A 19,018-nucleotide genomic window follows, 5' to 3' on the forward strand; every position below is an offset into this window, starting at 1 on the left:
ATATAATAAAGAACGCAAAGTATGTTTAATGAGATACAATCCACACAACGCTCCCCAGTTGCTATGTAAATTGGATGGATCTAGTGGACTGAAGAATATTTCATGAGCTTTGTTTTCAGATTTCCTTTCCCAAGATAAGACTGGGCATCTGTCATTCATCTTTTACCTTGCCGAAGAAGTTGGAATAGAAGAAAGCACTTAAAGCATTGCTTTATCCTGCTCATATCAGAAGTAGATCCATCCTTTCTTCCAGGTCATTATACAATGTCAGCACCCAACAGATCTTGCAGGGCTGTTTACAGGGCCAAACCTGTCAGATAAAGAGGTGTTTAGCTGGCCTGTTGTTCTGCAGCTCTCAACAACCGGCAGCCCTGCTCACAGCCAGATCTGCTGCAGGGAGGGGGCCGAAGCCCTGCCAGGCAGGGCAAGCAGCTGATGCCAGGCCCCAAAGCAAAGCCAGCACACGGGCTGCATTTACAAGTAGGGACTTCAGACTCGGCTCAATTTAACACTCAGAAGCTAACACGACACACCCATCATTCACATCTGTCCACCTTTGAAAAGGAAACCTCTCCCACCTCACTCCCCTTCTTTTTGCTGTTCTAATTGACTAGCCTTCTCTATTTTCCCCTAAGCCTATCATCCCACATGCTAATACTTTCCAGGTTTCCTAACTTCCCCCTTACTTCCAGAGGATCCTTTTCCAGTTGGTGCTGCTGTACCAACTTGCAGTCTCACTAGAACAAGAACAGAATCAGAGAACTATTAGTGCAGGAACAGACTAGGATCATCTAGTCCAGTCATCAGCCCACCCCCCCCATGCCCAGTAAACACATCCCTGAGTGCCACATCTCCACATTTCTTGAACGCCTGCAGGGACAGTGACTCCATCACCTCCCTGGACAGTTTGTGCCACTGCAGTACTACTTCTTCAGAGAAGTTTCACCTAATAGCCCAACTTGAACCTCCCCTGGCACAACTTGAGGCCATTCCTTCTCATCATATCGCAGCTACCTGGGAGGAGAGGCTGACCTCCACCTCACCACGGCCTCCCTTTTAGGAGTTGGAGGGAGAGGTAAGGTCTCCCTTGAGCCTTCCCTAGATTCCTCCATCCCAGCTCCCTCAGCCACTCCCCGTAACACTTGTGTATAATCAAGATGCTATAATTGCAATATAGTTGTTTAATCAACAGATATCAAGATGTTGTAATCACAATATAATCGAGAGAATCAAGCAAGGTAGACAATGATCACAAAGAGAATAAGCAGAAGAGCTTACCCTTCGGCTGAGCTCACCAGAAGACACCAAGAGAGGGGATCTCCAGAAGAGATCCTTCCCCTCTGGTAGCCAGCTCTTAAATAGGTCTAGGAGGGGTGCAGCCTGGCTCCACCCCTTCCGGCAGCACAGGTGAATTGCCTTCACCTGTGCTCCTCTGGCTGACTCATGGCTCACCTCAGGTGATTAATCAGAGGTTCAGGCCGTGACTCAGCAGTTCCCATACACACTTGTGCTCCAGACCTCTCACAGCTCTGTAGCCCTTCTCCAGACACACTCAGGGCCTCCATGACTTTCTTTTTGTGAGGGGCACAAAACAACACGGCATTCGTGGCGTGGTTAGCACCCAGTGCTAACTACAGGGGGACAATCACACCTTCCTGCTCCTGCTGGCTGCCCTATTCCTGACACAAGCCAGGATGCCATTGGCCTTCTTGGTCACCTGGGCACACTGCTGGCTTGTGTTCAGCTGAGCATCAACCAACAGCCCCAGAATCTTTCCCTCTGCACTGCCATTTGCTCTGCCCCAAGCTTGTAGCAATGCACACTGGTGTTGTGACCAAAGTGCAGGACCTGGCCCTTGGTCTTGTAGCTCATCCCATTGGCCTCAGCCCATCGATGCAGTCTGTCCAGATCGCTCTGTTCCTGCCCTCAGGCACATCAACACTTCCTCCCAACCTGGTATCATCTGCAAACTTACTGAGGATGTACTCAGTCCCCTCACCCAGATCACTGATAAAAATATCAAGCAGGGTCTGCCCTGACCCTTGAGAAGCACCTCTCATGACCAGTCCACAGCTGGATTGAACTCCATTTGCCACCGCTCCCTGTTTCACCCCTTCAGCCAATTCCTTACCCAGCGAAGAGTACACCTGTGCAAACCATGGGCTGCAGCTTCTCCAGGAGAGTGCTGTGGGAGACAGAGCCAAAGGCTTTCCTGAAATCTAGGTAGATTACATCCACAGCCTTTCCCTCCTTCACTAGGCAGGACACCTGGTCACAGAAGGCAATGAGCAATCGGCCAAGCAGCAGCTGCGTTTCATGAACCTGTGCAGGCTGGACCTGATCCCCTGGTTGTCTCATACCTGCAATCAAGACTTCCTCAAATCAATTTTTTCTCACACATTCCTTGACAGATTTCCTATCAAGGATGGGTCAGAGGAACCCATCTTCTTCTGACAAAGGGTCAAGACTCCCTCAATTTCTGATGATCTGAATCATTTCCTCCAGTAACAGGGCGATACTTCCTGTGCACAGGCTGCCACTGCCAAGAACTCAAATTGCTCAGGGTATCCACCAGCACTCTTGGTGGTTCACTCTTGCTCCAGCTCTGGGGCCTTCTGCTGGAAAGCAGGCTCGTCACCACAGGGTGTGAGCAATCAGCACTGCAAATCCCAGCAATTTGGCTCAAACTGAAAGCAGCACATCATTTTGGATCTGGATGTTCCCAGCTCCAGCCCTGATGCATCAGCCAAGATGGAAGCCGTTCCACCCCCCACTGCTGAGTTCAAAAAAAGATGGCGAGGCCTCCAAATCAGACAGATTTATAATCATGAGGCGGAGTGGGAAGAAAAATTCTCTGCACAGAAAGACTGCTTCTGCAACAGCAAGGCTCTTATGTGGTGGCTCAGATTCTGCAGAACACCCAAACAACTGGCATCTGACAGCTTCACACTAGCATTTCTTCCAAACTCTAATCCTGGATACAGACAATGCTTGTCCTAATTAAGTAATTTAAATGGGGACTTGCATCTTTCCTGTGCGACTCTAGTTCTGAAGCACTGCACTACTGATGAGTGTTTTGCAACTGCCAAGACATGAAAGCGTGTTTGTTATTAACACATCACTATATAATTAGGGGACTTAGCAGGGGGCTGGGTATTCTCATGTTCTTTTTCCTCTGGCACTGACATTGCTAGATGAAAGTCTCTAGGTACCCGTTAGGTGACAAGTGAAAATTAGTTCTGTGGCCAAAACCAAGCAATTTGGCACAATTTAGGAGAGAGATGGTATTTTCTGCTCAAAAAGGCCCCAGAATTGGAACAGCGGGAGGTGTTACAGATCAAGATTGAGATGCGGTGGCCAAGCTGAGCGTGTGTTATGGAGCAGAGAAGCACTGGGTGCTCAAGTCCAGGACTGAGATATGCTGGCAGAGCTGAGATGGGAAATGCTGCCCAATTTCTGAGCATAGCACAGAGTCTGTATTTTAATTGGAGTTCCTCTGCTCATCTGCGTGGCTCAGTGCAAACTTTCTTCTGAATTTTCCAGGCCACTACTAGGACCCACCCAAAAAGCCTATGTTCCACTTTTTCCCACTCCTCTAGCAGCAAGCAATCGTGCTCATGTACTCTGTTACTGGCTCCCACTAAATGTCACAGGTCAAGCATCAGAAACATCCGCAGTAATTCCATGAGTTTGGACAGATCGCTGCTCTAATGAGTTTCAAACTTGGATTAAACAAGGCCTGCAATCAAAGAGAGGAGGGTGTGGGATTTCAGGGGAAGGCTTGATCTCAGAGAACACGCAGACAACACCTGAATAATTGACTTCAGGAAGCCAAGGGAGCGCAGAGACGCAGTAATGTGATGGGAGTGCTGGCTGCCACAGGAGGCAACAGCACTGCAGCCATCTGCAATGCAAATCCTGCCTTGAGCACTACCTAATGTTTATTAGGTGCAGCTAAAGATTCAATCCCAGGCACTAAAGATATGCATGACCGATCCCACCAACAATAAAGGAATTCATCGTTTGAGAAAAACTCCTTCCCGCATTGTGCGCACGCCTACAGTTTAAGCTGGCCAAAGTAGGTCAAAAGGAATGACTCTATTTAAATATGTAAATTCAACTTAATAAGGAGTAAAAACAATTGCTTGTGAGTTCAAGCTACAAAAAACACTTCTCCACAGTTCCTTTGGGAACCCAAAGCTCTGGCTTTCACCCCTCCCTGTTATTCCTCTGCTTGCCTATCCTCATCCCCTTTCCTCTCACTTCCTGCCTAATAGGATTCTGGCAAACCCCCATGTCTCAAAACTGAGCCTGTGATCAGAAAAGCAAACTCAGTAAGGTCATTAAGAAGCTCATGCATAAAGGTTTGTGAGCACTGAGTGGCTGCTGAGAGCACATGCTCCGTGTGCAACTCTCCATAGCTAATTTTCAAAAGAAGCATTTGCCTGCTTGTTTGTCTGCCTCCTGCAGACAGAGTTCCCCCCTCCTCACTTTCTTTTTTTTCTTCCTTTTGCTAAAGGGAACAAATTCAGTTTCCAGTAACTGAAAACTGATTAAAACTGCCTTTGTTGTACACCCCCTCCAAGTCACAAGCAGCTCATACCACGAAACTGTGTCAAGAAAAGGACTTCTTACACAAAGGACTTCATATAACCAAGAAGAAGAAATGCAGAATAACTGTAGAGGTGACATTTTAACTCTGTTTTGAAATCTACCAACTCTTCCTATATTAGGAAGTATTCCAGCAAAAGTTCTTAAAATCATTCTGTCACACCTTTAAAATAACACACAGACCTAAATGAGAGATAATTAAACAGGAATTTAATTAATACTTTTCTACTCAATTCTGTGTCACTGCATGAATCCAGCAGCCCTGCGCCCCTCCCCATCACCTCTAATTGAAGTCTGTGGGATGGTGGGCAGCTCGAGGGACGAGACATAGGGTGCTGCATTTTGGTTGGGAGCTGACAGTTTCACCTCTAAATTACCTTTTCCAGGCAAATCTAGATCTGCACTAGGTTAAAACAAGTATGCATCAAAACTGCTTGTTAGCTCTGTGACTGAACAGGTTCAGTAAGGGAACTTTTCTTCTTGTTGTCTTGCAGAAGTCAAGATCATAAAACAAATCTTTCAATTACCTTTGCAGCCTCTCTCAAGTTCACTAACAACACTGGTCACGGAGCCAGAATATCAGCAGTTTGCGGAGACCGAGTAGCAGTGGTTCCTCCCAGGCAGGTTTAATGTGGAAACTGGACCTGTTCTGGGAATAAAAAAAGACAACTTTAGTCTTCAGAGCAGCAATACAGAACACAGCATTAGCATCAGATGAAAAACTAATCACCCCAAATTGGAATCAAGGCTAATTCCCTGACATACTACACTACTGGATGGGTTATCTGCTCACTGTCCAACCCTCTGGTGGCACAGCACTAGTCACAGAGTCCCTGAGCAGTGTCAGCGCTGCAGGTGCCTTATGGGCACTCTAATTATGATGTTCTGCGACAAGGCTATAAATACACAGGCTCCCACAGGTGAAGACCTGATTGCACTGAGCAGCTAGGGGCTCCTGTGGTGTTGGCTGTGTCCTCCAGCAGCACCACATTAACCAAGAGCTGCACCTGGGGAGCCCAGGGGCAAGGCAGCAAGATTTCATGGTACATACAGCAGCAGGAAAAGGGCCAAAGGGAAAAAGGGTAAACTAGTTAAATGGAAAGTCCTACCGAAAGAACCCCAAAAGCCTTCTGCCGCTCCATCTCCTTTACTGTTTGTTTTGTCAGAGTTCGAGAAAGTGACAGCCATTCACAACACGGAGCTGAGTGAGGGAATTATCAGCCCTCAGCCAACGCAGCTGTCAAACTCCCGCACGTTTCGTCGCAGGCTCACAGCTGACGCTCCTGCCGCTCCAGCAGCCCGGCTCCCCTCGCTCCCCTCACAGCCCCGCTTCCAAGGCGGGCAGCGGTCCGTGCGGAGCTCGGGCAGAGCCGGGGCTGGGGGCTGAGATCGTGAGCTGCGTTACTGAGGAAAAGGCTGAAGAACACAGAGCAGAAATATGGCCCGTGAGCCCATAGAGGAGGAGGGCAGCGAGGGACGGAGGAGAAAGGGCGGCCTGAGGGAGGCGAAAACGAGCGCAGCTCCATCCTGTGAGGACCGAGCCCTGATGGAGGCACCGGGACAGCGCTCCCTGGACGCTCCTCGGTCTCCACAGCACGGCACTCACGCCCCATGGGCGGGGGTCGGGCTCCCTCGGGCCCCAGGACACCCCGAAGCCCCGACGGTCGTGACGGAGCCGCTCCTCCCGCCATTTCCCCTCACGAAGCACCGCAGCGCTTGCGCTCCCCCCTTATTCCCGTAGCTCAGCTACGCCCGCAGCACAGCCGCACCTCGCCGCGGTACGCAAACGGCGCAGGGAGGGAGCAGCTGCGCGTTTCGCGTAGAGCCCGCCCCGATTCCCGAAGCGGCTTTACGGCAGACGGGGCCCGGAGGGGGCGGGGCGCCACGGAGGCGGCGTAAGGAGGGCCCCCGCGTCCATCCCTCCCGCCTTCCTCCCCCCTCAGACGTGGTGGGGGAAGGGCCGCGCGATGTGGCAGCGATCTGCGTGCGTGGGCCTGCTGGCCCTGGCGCTGGGCTACCTTTGCCTACTTGGTCCCCGGCCGTCCCCCTCCATCCTACAGCACCTCTCCGCCTCTCTGCTGGGCGGGCTGAGCCGCGCCGGCTCCCTGGAGAGCCGCATGGTAGCGGCCTGGCAGGCGGCCATCGTCCGCCCGGCGCGGGGCTGGGGGCGCGTCGCCGTCGGGTAGGTCGCCGTCGTGTAGGGCGCCGTGCGTGCGCGGGCCTCCAGCGGCAGGCGTGGCACAGCGCTGAGTGGAGCGGGACGGGATGGGATGGGATGGAATAGGATGAGGCTGCTGCTCGCTGAGGGCCGCTCGGCGGGGCGGGCTGTGCGCTGTGCCTCGGGACGCCTCGCCCCGCTTCGCTGTGTGTGAAATGGTTTCGTGTACTGACACGGTGACTTAGGGACGGCTGGCGGCGCTGATGGGTGTGAGGGGGCTGGTTGGACAGAGCGAGGCCTTCTAGCAAAGGTAGAGGTGGGGAGAAGAAGAGCGGTGTTACCTGAGTGATAAGCGATAAGAACGTGGCAGCAGGTCGAGGGAGGCGATCTGCCCTCTGCTCTGCCCTGCTAAGGCCGCATCTGTAGTGCTGGGTCCAGTTCTGGGCTCCTCAGTTCCAAAAATGCAGAGATTTTCTGGAAAGTGTAACTGTGGGCCATAGAGATGTGTGGGGGCCTGGAGCATCTCCTGTGTGAGGAAAAGCTGAGAGACCTGGGGCTGTTCTGCCTGGAGAAGGCTGAAGGGCAGAAGGCGAGTAGGGCTGGGCTCTTTTTGGTGGTGTGCAACAACAGGACAAGGGGGCACAAAGTTAAACACGGGAAATTCCGTACTAACACAAGAAAGAACTTACAGTCAGGGTGACAGAGCACTGGAACAGCCTGCTCAGACAAGTGGCGGAGTCTCCTTCTTTGGAGATACTTATGGCATGCCTGGACGCCTGCCTACCTGTGCAACCTGCTTTAGCAGGGGTTGGACTCAATGATCTCTAGAGGTTCCTTCCAGCCCTTACAGTTCTTTGATTCTGTGAATGGAATCAAAGGGAAGAAATGAGAGAAGGAAGGGGATAGGAAAGAGCAGTGGGCATTAAAACACCTGTGTGTGCCTGGTGAAGTCCAGCACTCTTTAACCAGCAAAGAAAGAGGGTTGGGGAAAGTTCAGGAATGTCACATCGATCTGAAAAGCAGGGTTTAAATCTGACCATTAAATTTGGTATTATATGTAGCGCTCGACTCACTTTCTTTTGAATAGAAGGACGTGACAGAATAACTTGTCTTTGACCATGAGGTTCAACCTTCAAGTGTTGAAAAAAGTTATTCAGCATAATGAATACAGAGCTGATGCAGTGTTACAGTCTGTCATGCTCTTGAGTTATGGTTGATGCAGACTTTCTGCCCTGAATATAGATAGTTGCAGATAGTTTTTCTTCAAATGTCTCATGCCTTCTCTTTCACCACACCTTCACTGGAAGAGACAGTTAACTTCAGTTTGTTCCTTCCTTCCTTTCCTTAAAGGGACTGATTGTGTATGTGTATATATATAAAACAGATGCCCACACCAGACACCCAGGGCCTCAAAGTTCACCAGCAGAAGCAGTTCATTAGTAGCTCATTCCTGCTGTTGGGGGAGTTTATTGAAAGCAAGAAGTGTGTTAGCAGAGCAGGGAGAGGGAAGACAGCTGGAAGATGATTAGAAGCGTCTCACTTGAAAGAACTGTTACTTGGTTTAGGTCTCCTCGTGTCTTTAATGATCATTAAAACATGAGATTGCTGACCTTTTGCTGCGGCGAGACTGGCTAAAATGCCACTGATGCTCATTGCTTCTTTGCTTTTCTCTGCGAGGCGAAGGGATTTTTCTCTCTTTAGCATATCAGCTGATGCACAGCACAGAGGATTTCTGTTCTAATATGTGTTACAACCTGCACTGAAAACCCTTGAGGTTTTTCATGTCCTTTATTCTGTACGATGCAGCCTCGCTGTGCTTGGGAGCAAGTCATGCATCAAAGGTCACTGACGAGGAGGAATGGCTGTGTGTTCTGAGCTGGCATGCAGCAGGCGGCGGTACTCAGAGTGTTGTGGACAGATGCTGAGTAGGTTGGAGATATTGAGAAAGTTTTGCAGATTGTTTGGATCCCTGTTGTGGAAGCATGGGATGGAGGAACAGAACCACAGAATTGTAGGGGAAAGCACACAGAATTGTAGTTCCAGAACCACAGAATGGTTCAATGGTTCCACGTTGGAGGTGGAAGAGACCCTTAGTGGCCATCAGTCCAACCCCCCTCACCCACAGCACATCAGGTGCTCAGAGCCCCCAGCCTGACCTTGGTGTCTGCAGGGACGGGGCATCGCTGCCTCTCTGGGCAACCTGTGCCACTGCCTCACTGCCCTTAGCGTGCAAAACTTCCTTACATCCAGCGAATATCTCCCCTCCTGTAGTTTGAAACCATTTCCCCTTGTCATGTCACAGCAGACCCTGCCTAAGAGTCTGTGCTCTTCTTTCTTACAGCCCCTTTAGATGCTGAAAGGCCACTTCATGTCTCCAGAGCCTTCTCATCTCAGGGCTGCACGGCCCCAGAAAATGCTATAGTAATTGCTCATGTGAGCTTAGTAAACATGTTGCTTATATCAATGTCTCTCTGAAACCCAGGAACAGGAACAAGTGCTCATAATTTTGCCCTGAAATACACTAGTAATGCATGCTAGATGTTTCCTGGGGACCTGGTTCCAGCCCAGAAACTTTCCTGCTGTCTTTGTATTTGATTCACTGTGCTTAAATCGCTGTAGTTTGTAAGGGGTGGGGACTGGAAGGCTTGTGCCACGGGTGTGATTTCATCCAAGTCTGCTAAGTCGGTTCTTATAACTTCCCAACTGGTGCTGGATTCTTCTGTTTGCGAGGAGGAGGTGGGCTATCTGTAGAACTTCAGGATGGTGCTTTGGAAGTTGTGGTCTTTAAGTGTTTCAACTGAAAAGTGTCTCACTTCTTGTAAACAGAGCTGGTCCAGGTATGGGCTGTCATGTAGGTGGTTCTGCTTTTTGTTAGTTGGTAGTTGAAATTTGAGAGGTTGATGGGTAGATTTAAATACTTCCAGCTTTCTTTTTAACAGTTCTGAATTGCCTGTGGGTCTTAATCCAGAACTAAGACAATAAAAATGTCTTTGCTCTAGGAATTAAAAATGCTGTTATTATTGTGCCTGCTCTTTTTTGAGCAAGCCTAGGACAGCAAATGAGGTGTAAAACAAATTAGAACATACACAGCCAGCACTGAAAATAAGCAGCTTATGCTTTCTTGTTTCAATTGATTGGAATTTCAGAGATCCATCTCCTCGGCCCTGTGCTGCAGCACAGTTAAAACACATCAAGAGGAGAGCACCGAAGTTCAGAACTGCAGGGAACTCGTATCTCTGTGTTCTTGCTTTTCTCATTTGGTTGGTTGTTTTTTCCTGAGGGCTGCCAGAACTCGCTGGCTGGGAAGTGATGTCACTGTATTGTCTCACCAGTGCCCCAGCACACAGTGGTTTCCCAGTATGTGTTTTCCTTCTCTGTTTCAGTGTCAATGCCTGCGTCGACGTGGTTCTGTCCGGCGTGAAGTTGTTGGAGGCACTTGGTCTTAAACCTGGGTTGGGAAAGAATCATGACGTCCTGAACTCCAGACAGGACCTGAGAGAAGCATTCACTCACTTCATGGAGAAAGGAGCGGCTGCCGAACGCTTCTTCAGCGACGCAGAGTCCTTCCATCACATAGCACAGACTGCCTCGCAGCACCCTGGGGCACAGGTACGTCTTGCCCATGAAGATGAGGTTTGAGAAGCTTCTTTCTTATCTTCTGCATCATTGATGACTTCTGTTCTGCCTAGGGAGAGCACGAGTCATTTAGGGAAGAAGCTATGCTATAGCTAAGAACAGAACTCTGCACTGAGTAGCAGGGCTTAGAATAGCCCATGCTTTGCTTGCATTCTTCAGACCAAAATGTCCATCCGAGATGGCTCTATATGAATTCTACTGGAGATATTTTCATGTTTCATGGGAGCCAGATGGGGTTGATGATATCAGAGAGGCTCCAAAGTCTTGTAATGAGGCAGAAAGCAAGGAAGGAAATGGATTAAGTGTTCAGAGCACTCCAGTTAGCTTCAGCACTTCAATGCAGGGTTCAAATTGTCCCTAGAAGATGAGGTAATGATGAAAAGAAGGAATTAATTTACCTGAAGCCTGCCTTTCCAGAAGCAAAGTTCTTTTGCTCTGGTTACACTGGGTCTTCTGAACCTACCTGGTACCAGTTAGCTCCTTGTCCCAAATGCAGAAGCAGCTTCCACAATTCTGCTCACGTTGTGTGGGCACAGGTAGCACTTCTAACCCTGCCTGCAAACTGGATGAAATATTGTTGCAACTTTTAAATGACTGCTAGTTTGCTTTGCTGATTTAAACAAACAAACAAACCTGAAAACTTGCAGAGATATGAGAGGGAATGTTTGTTAGATATTAATTGATTCGTTAGAGGGTTGTGCTTTACCTGAGGACAAAGACTTAGGTTTAAAAAAAACAGAGAACATGAAATCTGTTGACATCTGGCAGAATTGTAGTTGTGTTGCCATCAGCCCCAGTGAGCTTTGCTGAATTCTCTCATGCTGGGACGTTTGCTGAAATGCTACAATCTTGAGTCTTCTGCAGGTGACTAAGCATGTGTAAAGCTATCAGAGCAAGGCAGTGCCCATACCTGCCCTTGTATTTTACAGCTTTACGTTGGAGGCAACGCTGCTCTCATTGGTCAGAAGCTTGCAGCAAATCCAGACCTGAAGGTAGGTGTTCCAAGAATTTCATGCTATTTGCTCATCTTTAATGAGGCTTAAAGTACATCCCTGGAGATTTGGGAGATTTTCTTAGGGTACAGCGGAACACGTCGCTGGCCTTATAGACTGAAAAGCACAGCTGACTTGTTTAATTCTTAATATTTCACATCTGTTGTCTAGGAAATGGTTGCTAGTTTATTACTCCCTTTGAGTTATTGGCTTTTGTCTTCACGTTCCCTCTAATAAAACAAATACAAATCCTTGTGTCATCCTAATCCTCTCAATTTTTGCTCTCTTGTTTTAGTAGAAGCCGGTTTCTTTTTTCAGGTGGTCGTGTGGAGACCACATTGTTTGAAAGAGATTGGTGTAAGAACCTCAGTGAGGTTGGGAAAGTGAACAGAGGGTGGTTCTAAAGCTGTGCTGGCTTAAGTCAAGATTTCTGTAAAGTGAGCAACCAAACACTGAAGGGAATACATTTTCCTCTATGAGAGCTGTCTCACTCGTCAGCTGCTGTTGAGATCAACAAATTTGAGACTGATGCATACATGGAGTGGCTTTCAGAGAATAAGATGGCTACTTCTATGAACTGAAATACTGGCAGGGGATCCTTGATTGGTTTTCTTGTTTCCTAGATCCTCCTTTGTGGCCCAGTTGGTCCCAAGCTCCATGAGCTACTAGATGACAACGTGGTTGTGCCACCTGAATCCATGCAGGAAAGAGATGAGTTCCATCTTATCCTGGAGTATCAAGCAGGTACCTTGCCAAAGGCTGAATGCTAGATGGGAACCCTGGGCGTCGCAAAGATATTCCTGGTTTTAAAGTTTGTTGATTTGTTGTCGTGGGGTTTTTTGAATCAATTAATTCCAAAAGGCCCCTGTAAGTTATCAGTGCTGGCAGCTGTCAGTGGGCTAATCTGGTAATTCCTTGTGCTGCAGGGAGCTGTGGTAGGTAAACAGACATCTTACATTCCTTTGAAACTCTACTTCTTTGTAATGCAGTTACTGTAAATGCTGTCTCATGCTGCTGTGCTGCCATCCCTTTGGTTCTGTATTCTCCTGTGCTACAGCCTACAGAAATGAAGCATACTTTGCACTTTGTTGATATCCTAAGCAGACATGGAGGTACAATTGAGCTGGCAGTAGCTGTTAGTTGGGAAATCGTGCCTCCAGATTCCAGCAGGCTATCCCCCAAAATAATGTCTGGATACCTGGTCTGATTTGCTTCTCTTCTGAATGTTTGTCCCACCCTAGGTGAAGAGTGGGGACAAGCGAAGGCACCCAACGCCAACCGCTTCATCTTCTCCCATGACCTCTCAAATGGGGCCCTCAACATGCTGGAAGTGTTTGTGTCCAGCTTGGAGGAGTTTCAACCTGATCTCGTGGTACTTTCAGGACTGCACATGATGGAAGGCCAGAGCAAGGAGGTGCGGCACAGACGTCTTATGGAGGTAAGACACTTAAACGCCAGCATCTCCTTAACTTCCATTCCAGCAAATGCGCCTCAGCAAACTTTTGGCTTCCCAGGCTTGAAGTTGTAAGTAGGCCACATCTTCAGGTCTCTGCATGCTACAAGAAGAATGCAAACTGGAAGGATGGCACAGTCTAGTCTTGTTGGATTCCGTGGGTTGTCTACAGCAAAAGAAGTTCTCTGTTAGTGCTGACTGGCTGGCTGGGCAGACTGACATCGTTCTTGGAGCCTGGATAGTGGCTGATTACACTTCTTCTGTTCCACGTGCTAAGATGATCAAGGTTATAATCAAGACTTCTTTAAGTGTTATCTCTTAGATAACCCAAATGCCAACATCTGCTTTTGAGCCCTAAGGAGCTGTGCCAGGTTGCCTGTCTCACACCTGAGTGCCCATCTCAATGCACTAGTCTTTTTCCTCTTCTAACATCGACTGTTTTATGGCTGTTTCAGACATCTCACGTTTCTGAAACAGACTGCAGGAAAACTGATTATAACCTAATCTAACCCCCAGCTCAGCTCTGGAACTCTGAAAAACACAAGTTGTTTGAAGTCATTCTTATTCCCTTTAGCAGGAATGTGTTTTAGATGTTTTTGCCTTTGCCCCTGCAGGCGGTAGCCTCCATCTCTGACATTCCTACTGACATTCCTATACACCTGGAGCTGGCCAGTATGACTGATCAGGACTTTATGAGCAACATTGTGCATCAGGTAACAAAAATGAGAGGACGTGCTCTTTTTATGGGTTTCCTTTTCTTTAGTATCACAGTGTACAGCCTGGTGGATGAACAGAGAAAGGAAAACTGGAAATTAGTTCTCTTAGTCCCTTTGATGAAAAATTAAGAACGTGGGTTTAATGCCAGCTGATGCATTCTGAACACTTTGAGTTTTCTCTGCTGATGTTAACAGCTCAATGCAGTGAGTTGGGGCTTAGCAGAGGACAGATCTGTTTTTTTCAGCTCACAGAGTGTGGTCTCCTTGGAAGTTTCATTGGTTGATTATCAGGTCACCTTCACCAAGGAGTAGCATTTTTTGCAGATCTGAGCTTATTCAGCAGCTGTTCAACAAACTTGCTGTGTAGACATAGCATGGGCTCTGTTCTCTCTGGTGAAGATGTTTGGCCATCAGGGAAAGATGACCAAGGAGAATGTCACAACTCCACAGGTACAAGTACCATCAGTTGGTTTAGATTTAGCAGGATTGCAGATTTCTATTTAAATTTGAGCTTTTTAATTTCAACAAACTAAATTTCCTGCAGTCCTTCCTTCTTGCCAGTCCTGATGGTCCACTGTCAAAGCTGACATGGCTCCAGTCCCAGTCTTAGGAATGTTTCGTGTGGATTTGATACTCAATTGCTCCTTAAAGTGTGTCTAGAAAATTAATTGCACAAGATGTACAATAGTCAGCAGACTGTAACACACTTCTGTAGAATGGATGAGAACCGATCTCTCTCCGAGAGAAAAAATCCTGTTCCCATGTTGCTGTTAGCAGGTCTTTCCCCTGGTGAACTCCATCGGTCTGAACGAGCAGGAGCTGCTCTTCCTCACGCAGTCAGCCTCTGGTCCCCACGCCTCCCTGGCTTCCTGGAACGGCGTCCCCGACGTGGGTGCCGTCAGCGACATCCTCTTCTGGATCCTGAAGGAGCACGGGAAGACTGCGGACCGGGCCTCGGATCTCACACGGATCCACTTCCACACGCTGGCCTACCACATCCTCGCCACAGTGGACGGGCACTGGGGCAACCAGGTGGCTGCCGTGGCTGCCGGCGCCAGAGCGGCAGGGGCGCAGGCCTGCGCGACAGAAACCATCGATACTAGCAGGGTCTTTCTTAAAGCTCCTCTGGAGTTTGTCACCTCCCAGATAGAGGCTCCTTCCAAAATATCCTTAAATCCAGACGAGCCAGTGGTGCATTGGCACAGAGAAGGCATCTCCTTCCATTTCACGCCTGTTCTGGTGTGCAAAGATCCCGTGCGGACCGTGGGACTCGGGGATGCTATCTCAGCTGAAGGACTGCTATATTCAGAAATAAATCTTCAGTAGAAGACCGAGGTCCCCTTTGTCTCCAGTACTGTACGGTGTCTGAGGAACCAACCGTGCTGTTATCACTAGGATTTCAGCCGGCGCTGATATAGGAACAGAGTCAGGGTGCGGTGTGTTTTCTGGGTATAACAGAAGAGCCAAAGAACAATTCCAGGTGTAAACCATCGGATACATTCCAGTCGCTTTGCAGTGGCTAGAACACCTCACATTTAAGTGCAGAGGTTTTCATATTTAATGTGAAAAGTGGCTTTTCTTTGTCTTAAGTATTTGGGGGGGGACACAATCAAAATCCACATTTGGAGGAGGTCTGCTCTTTGTAACTGCATGTGGGCCTTGTCTGCTAGTGCTGGAAAATGTGGCAGCCCTGAGAGCTTCCTCCCCATGGATCCCAGGGAGAGCGCAGCGCTGCTCAGCCCTGTCTTGCTTATGATGAAGTAAAAATAGAAAACTCCTGCATTATCTCCTCCCAGCACATGGCTAGGTGGCAGGAGCAAACCTTCCGCTCGCTCCATGTGCTGATGAAATCTGTTCCTGACAAAATTACCTCTCAACCTCAGTGCCCCTGCGGCGGAGGGAGCCAGAGCCCGAAAATGTGATGCACGCTGTACCTGCTCCTTCAGTGCACAGGTGGGCTCAAGGCAGTTTAAATTATTTTGGGTATCTGTTCTTTCTGTGACTGACAGGATTCGACTCGTTGCCTGCAGTTAGTCTTGGGGCAACTGAAAGTGAAGATATTCAGGGTTTATATTTGGGGAGACAGCTTTATTTTTTTGTCAGGTAAACAACAAAACGTTACCTGTGTCTGCTTCGTGCTAAACCCCAAGAGCACAGCCACAGGGGCTCGCTGCTTGCTCCCTTTGCTAACAGCTGTTTCTATGGGGTGCTGTACAGCTTACAGCAACCTGTTGAGTGCTGGAGACTAATTTTTTGTTGGGAACTCCTGTGCAGTTTTCTACAGTTTTGCTGCCTTCTGTTCAGATGGATTTATTAGGGAAGGGCCCTCAGAAGCTCTGAGTGTTTAGCAGGGAAGGCTGATGGGAGCTTTTTTTCCTTTGATGAGGTCACTGTCTTTGCTCTGGACAGCTTTTTAAATTAAAAAAAAAATTAAAATAGAGCTGTGTCTTATCAGTCAAATTGAATAGTGTCATGGCCTTGCTAGTTTAGAAACCTTGTTTAATCTGTGTATTGTTTAATATGTTATTTATATTTTTTACCTTTTGCTAACAGCCCATCACTGATTGCACAGCATCAGTATTCTTTCTGTCTCTTTTCCAGCATAGCTTTGTCTCTGCCACTTCCAGTTCCTATTTCCATAGCTATCATACGGATATTTTCAGTGTGACCGTTAAATGTGTCTGTGCAAACCTGTGCTGTATCGTAGGTCATCCGAGCAGCAGGAGGAGAGTTAAGATCACCGAGGCTGGAGCGACCTGTTTCAGCAAGGCTGCTGTATGGCATTTAGTGATGTCCTCCTGGTGGAAAACACCATTGTGAATGCTCTGTAAGGACAAAGATTGACAGCTGCTTGAACTTATATGGACGCCATGCAAAATGTTATCTGTCAGCATGTATTTAACTGCTCCTCTCCCTCTCTCGTCTGTGAGACGAGAGAAATGGTCAGTGCTGTGTTTTCCCATGGTGTGTCCCATGCTGGCCTCCTGCTGACTCTCAGTATGTATCTCAGTGCAGGATCTCCTCAAGACTGGACGCCTTTCTCTGCAGTGTCTTTTTAAAAGTTATTATTTATAAACTGTAGCGCGGGACTCGGAGCTCTGGTTTAGTCTTCCTACAGGAAAAAAAAACAAATAAAAAACATCTCCTGACAACCGTCTGCAGGTCTGAGGCCGTCAGCAGGGGCGTTGTGTAACCTTTGATCATGGCTGGCTGGGACCACCAGCAGCTTCCCTGGCATCGGACCAGGCAGCGTGGATTCTCAAGCGGGAAAGGAAAGCAAACCAAACCAAATACACACAGCTGTCACGAGCGCTGGCCCTGCTGCTTGGCTTCCCAGCTCTCTTCCAAAAACATTTGCTGATAGGAGGCTTGTTGGGCTGTGGTAGCTTATTTTGGCTATTTAAAGTCAGGTAACTGTCCCAAGGGTAACTTTGGCTTGTACTCAACACAAATATTACGAGTTTAGATTCAATCTGCTTTCACACACCTTGCTGAAATGGAAATGGGCAGCAGGTTTTTAGCACAGGATGAAAGAACTCCCCTGAAGTACTTTTTAAGTGGGAGGGCTGGAACTTGTCCCTGGACTGGTGTTTTCATCCATCCCCACTGCATTACTGTTGCTTGGGTGCTTTGTTTTGTTTTTGCTGTGAAACATAGCTGGAGCGCATCTGGCAGGACTTTTGTGGCCTGTTTGTCTTATGAGTATTCAGTGGTTTTTAATGGACTGGAGAACCAGTGGCATGAAGCAGGGAAAGTTTGGATAAAAGTACGGAATTAAGTTTAAACTCAATGATCATACCACAGTAGTAGCTTCATTGTGGGGAAAACTAAATACACCTGTAGAAATAGTTGAAATAGCAGGAGCAGAACCCTTAACTAAGTCTGTCTCACATCCCACAGTCAGGCAGGGAGGAGATTTGAGAGGGAAATGGGGATATTGAAGCTTGTCCTTGTGCTTTGTTTTAAAGGTTTGAGTGGCTGGGAAGCAAACCTCTTTGCTGCATGTTCAGCCTCACACTCCCAGACCTCACTCCTGTCTGCCTTCCTCTCTAGCAGTAGAGTCTGATGAAACTCTTTAGCCAAATTTTATTGTAGACGCAAAAACAATCTCTCTTCTCTGTTCAGAGATGTCAGATTAAGTTCTCAATCTCTTCTCGATAGATGCAGGTTGGAAACAGCACGCCTGGGCATTTTGCCTTCTGCGTCAGAAACCTGAGAGAGGCATTGGTGCCAAACAGTCACTGTCCCCTTGGAAGGTGAACCTGCTACCAGCCCTCCCTGAGCTCATAGCAGCTGAAGGAAACAAACCCTGGCAGCTAAGGGTGAACAATTGCATTAAAATGCAAGTGGGGGAAACAAATATTCTGAAAGCCTCACCCGTGATCTTCTCAGGAGAGCTGCTTAGTGCAGCCTGGTTAAAACTGGATTCAAAGCTCATCTGTTTCAAGAACCACCGCAGAAAACTCATTTTAGTGCAGTTTGGTTTCAGAGGGTGATGCAGGCTTTCCTTGTGGTGGAACTGCTTTCATAGAAACCAGTCCTGGCAGACGAATCACTTGTATTGTGTCCTTTTGTAGTGTATCAATATGTGGAACTTATTCCTTAGTAAAGCTCACTGTTCTCCGTTCAGCGCTGAGGTTTGTTTGCCTCTGCAGAAAAGTCCTTGCCCCTGCCACGAGGGAAATCCCCAACGCTCGTGGCCTATGCAAGGCAGGGTCCACCTCGCTCACCTCGTCTGCCGTGACCACAAGAGGGCAAACACGGCAGTGGCTGGGTGCTGCATCAGCCCGCATCCCGCTGCTCCTGGCTGAAGCGAGCTTTTGCTGCCCAGGCTTCGAGAGCTGCGGCGTCTCCTGTTTCTTCCCCGAGAGGACGTCAAGTCACAGTGCGCCTTGTGTAAGCGCTTTGAATTACCTTATTAACTGATGAACTTTTTTTTTTTCTGAAAAGGGAAACAAAATGTCCTAAAGTGGGTGGCTTCTGCTTCCCTAGAAATTCAGCTAATTATTCTTTTCCATCTTATGTTTTCAGCTAGGAGGGAAAAATAAAACCAATGCCAAAGTAAGAATTATGGCTGATGCCAGAAGCGGCTTTTGGAACGCAAGTGGTGCTTTCCAAATTCCTTCTGTGATTTGGTACAGGCCTGCTGAAAAACCCCTTGCTTATTTCAGTTGAAGGAACAGTCCAACCTCATTCCCATCACTAGAGAGCACAGAAAGCTTCTATAAATACACTGTGAATTTTCTGTATGCAAATGCTGCCGCTGCAGCCCTCGGGAGGAAGAGGAGATGGGACGGGACAAAGCAGTGCAGTAATATTTATTATCCAACACAATTACATATTTAAAAACACCTCCTCAGACATGAAGCTCCCTTCTGCTCCCTTCCAAAGCAGAAAGTAACAAGGTTCTTTTTCACAGAGAATTAATCATCTGCATAAAGCTCTGTACCTT

General features: G+C 48.1%; 1 protein-coding gene across 2 annotated transcripts; it reads left to right on the forward strand.

Annotated features, from left to right (window-relative positions):
- Window positions 1–6,578: 6,578 nt before the first annotated feature.
- Window positions 6,579–14,892, forward strand: ADPGK (ADP dependent glucokinase; the record flags this gene model as incomplete). Of its 2 annotated transcripts, none has more annotated exons than XM_079541177.1 (7): window positions 6,579–6,793; window positions 10,153–10,378; window positions 11,335–11,397; window positions 12,021–12,141; window positions 12,639–12,835; window positions 13,465–13,563; window positions 14,341–14,892. In XM_079541177.1, 7 exons carry the CDS (start codon window positions 6,579–6,581, stop codon window positions 14,890–14,892), a joined length of 1,473 nt encoding a protein of 490 aa, XP_079397303.1. The 2 variants fall into 2 exon arrangements, with proteins under 2 accessions (XP_079397303.1, XP_079397304.1); XM_079541178.1 differs by having other exon boundaries at window positions 14,344–14,892.
- Between the last annotated feature and the right edge of the window lie 4,126 nt (window positions 14,893–19,018).

Source organism: Tetrao urogallus (genome assembly GCF_951394365.1).
Source record: "Tetrao urogallus genome assembly, chromosome: 11".
Taxonomy (NCBI): Eukaryota; Metazoa; Chordata; class Aves; order Galliformes; family Phasianidae; genus Tetrao; species Tetrao urogallus.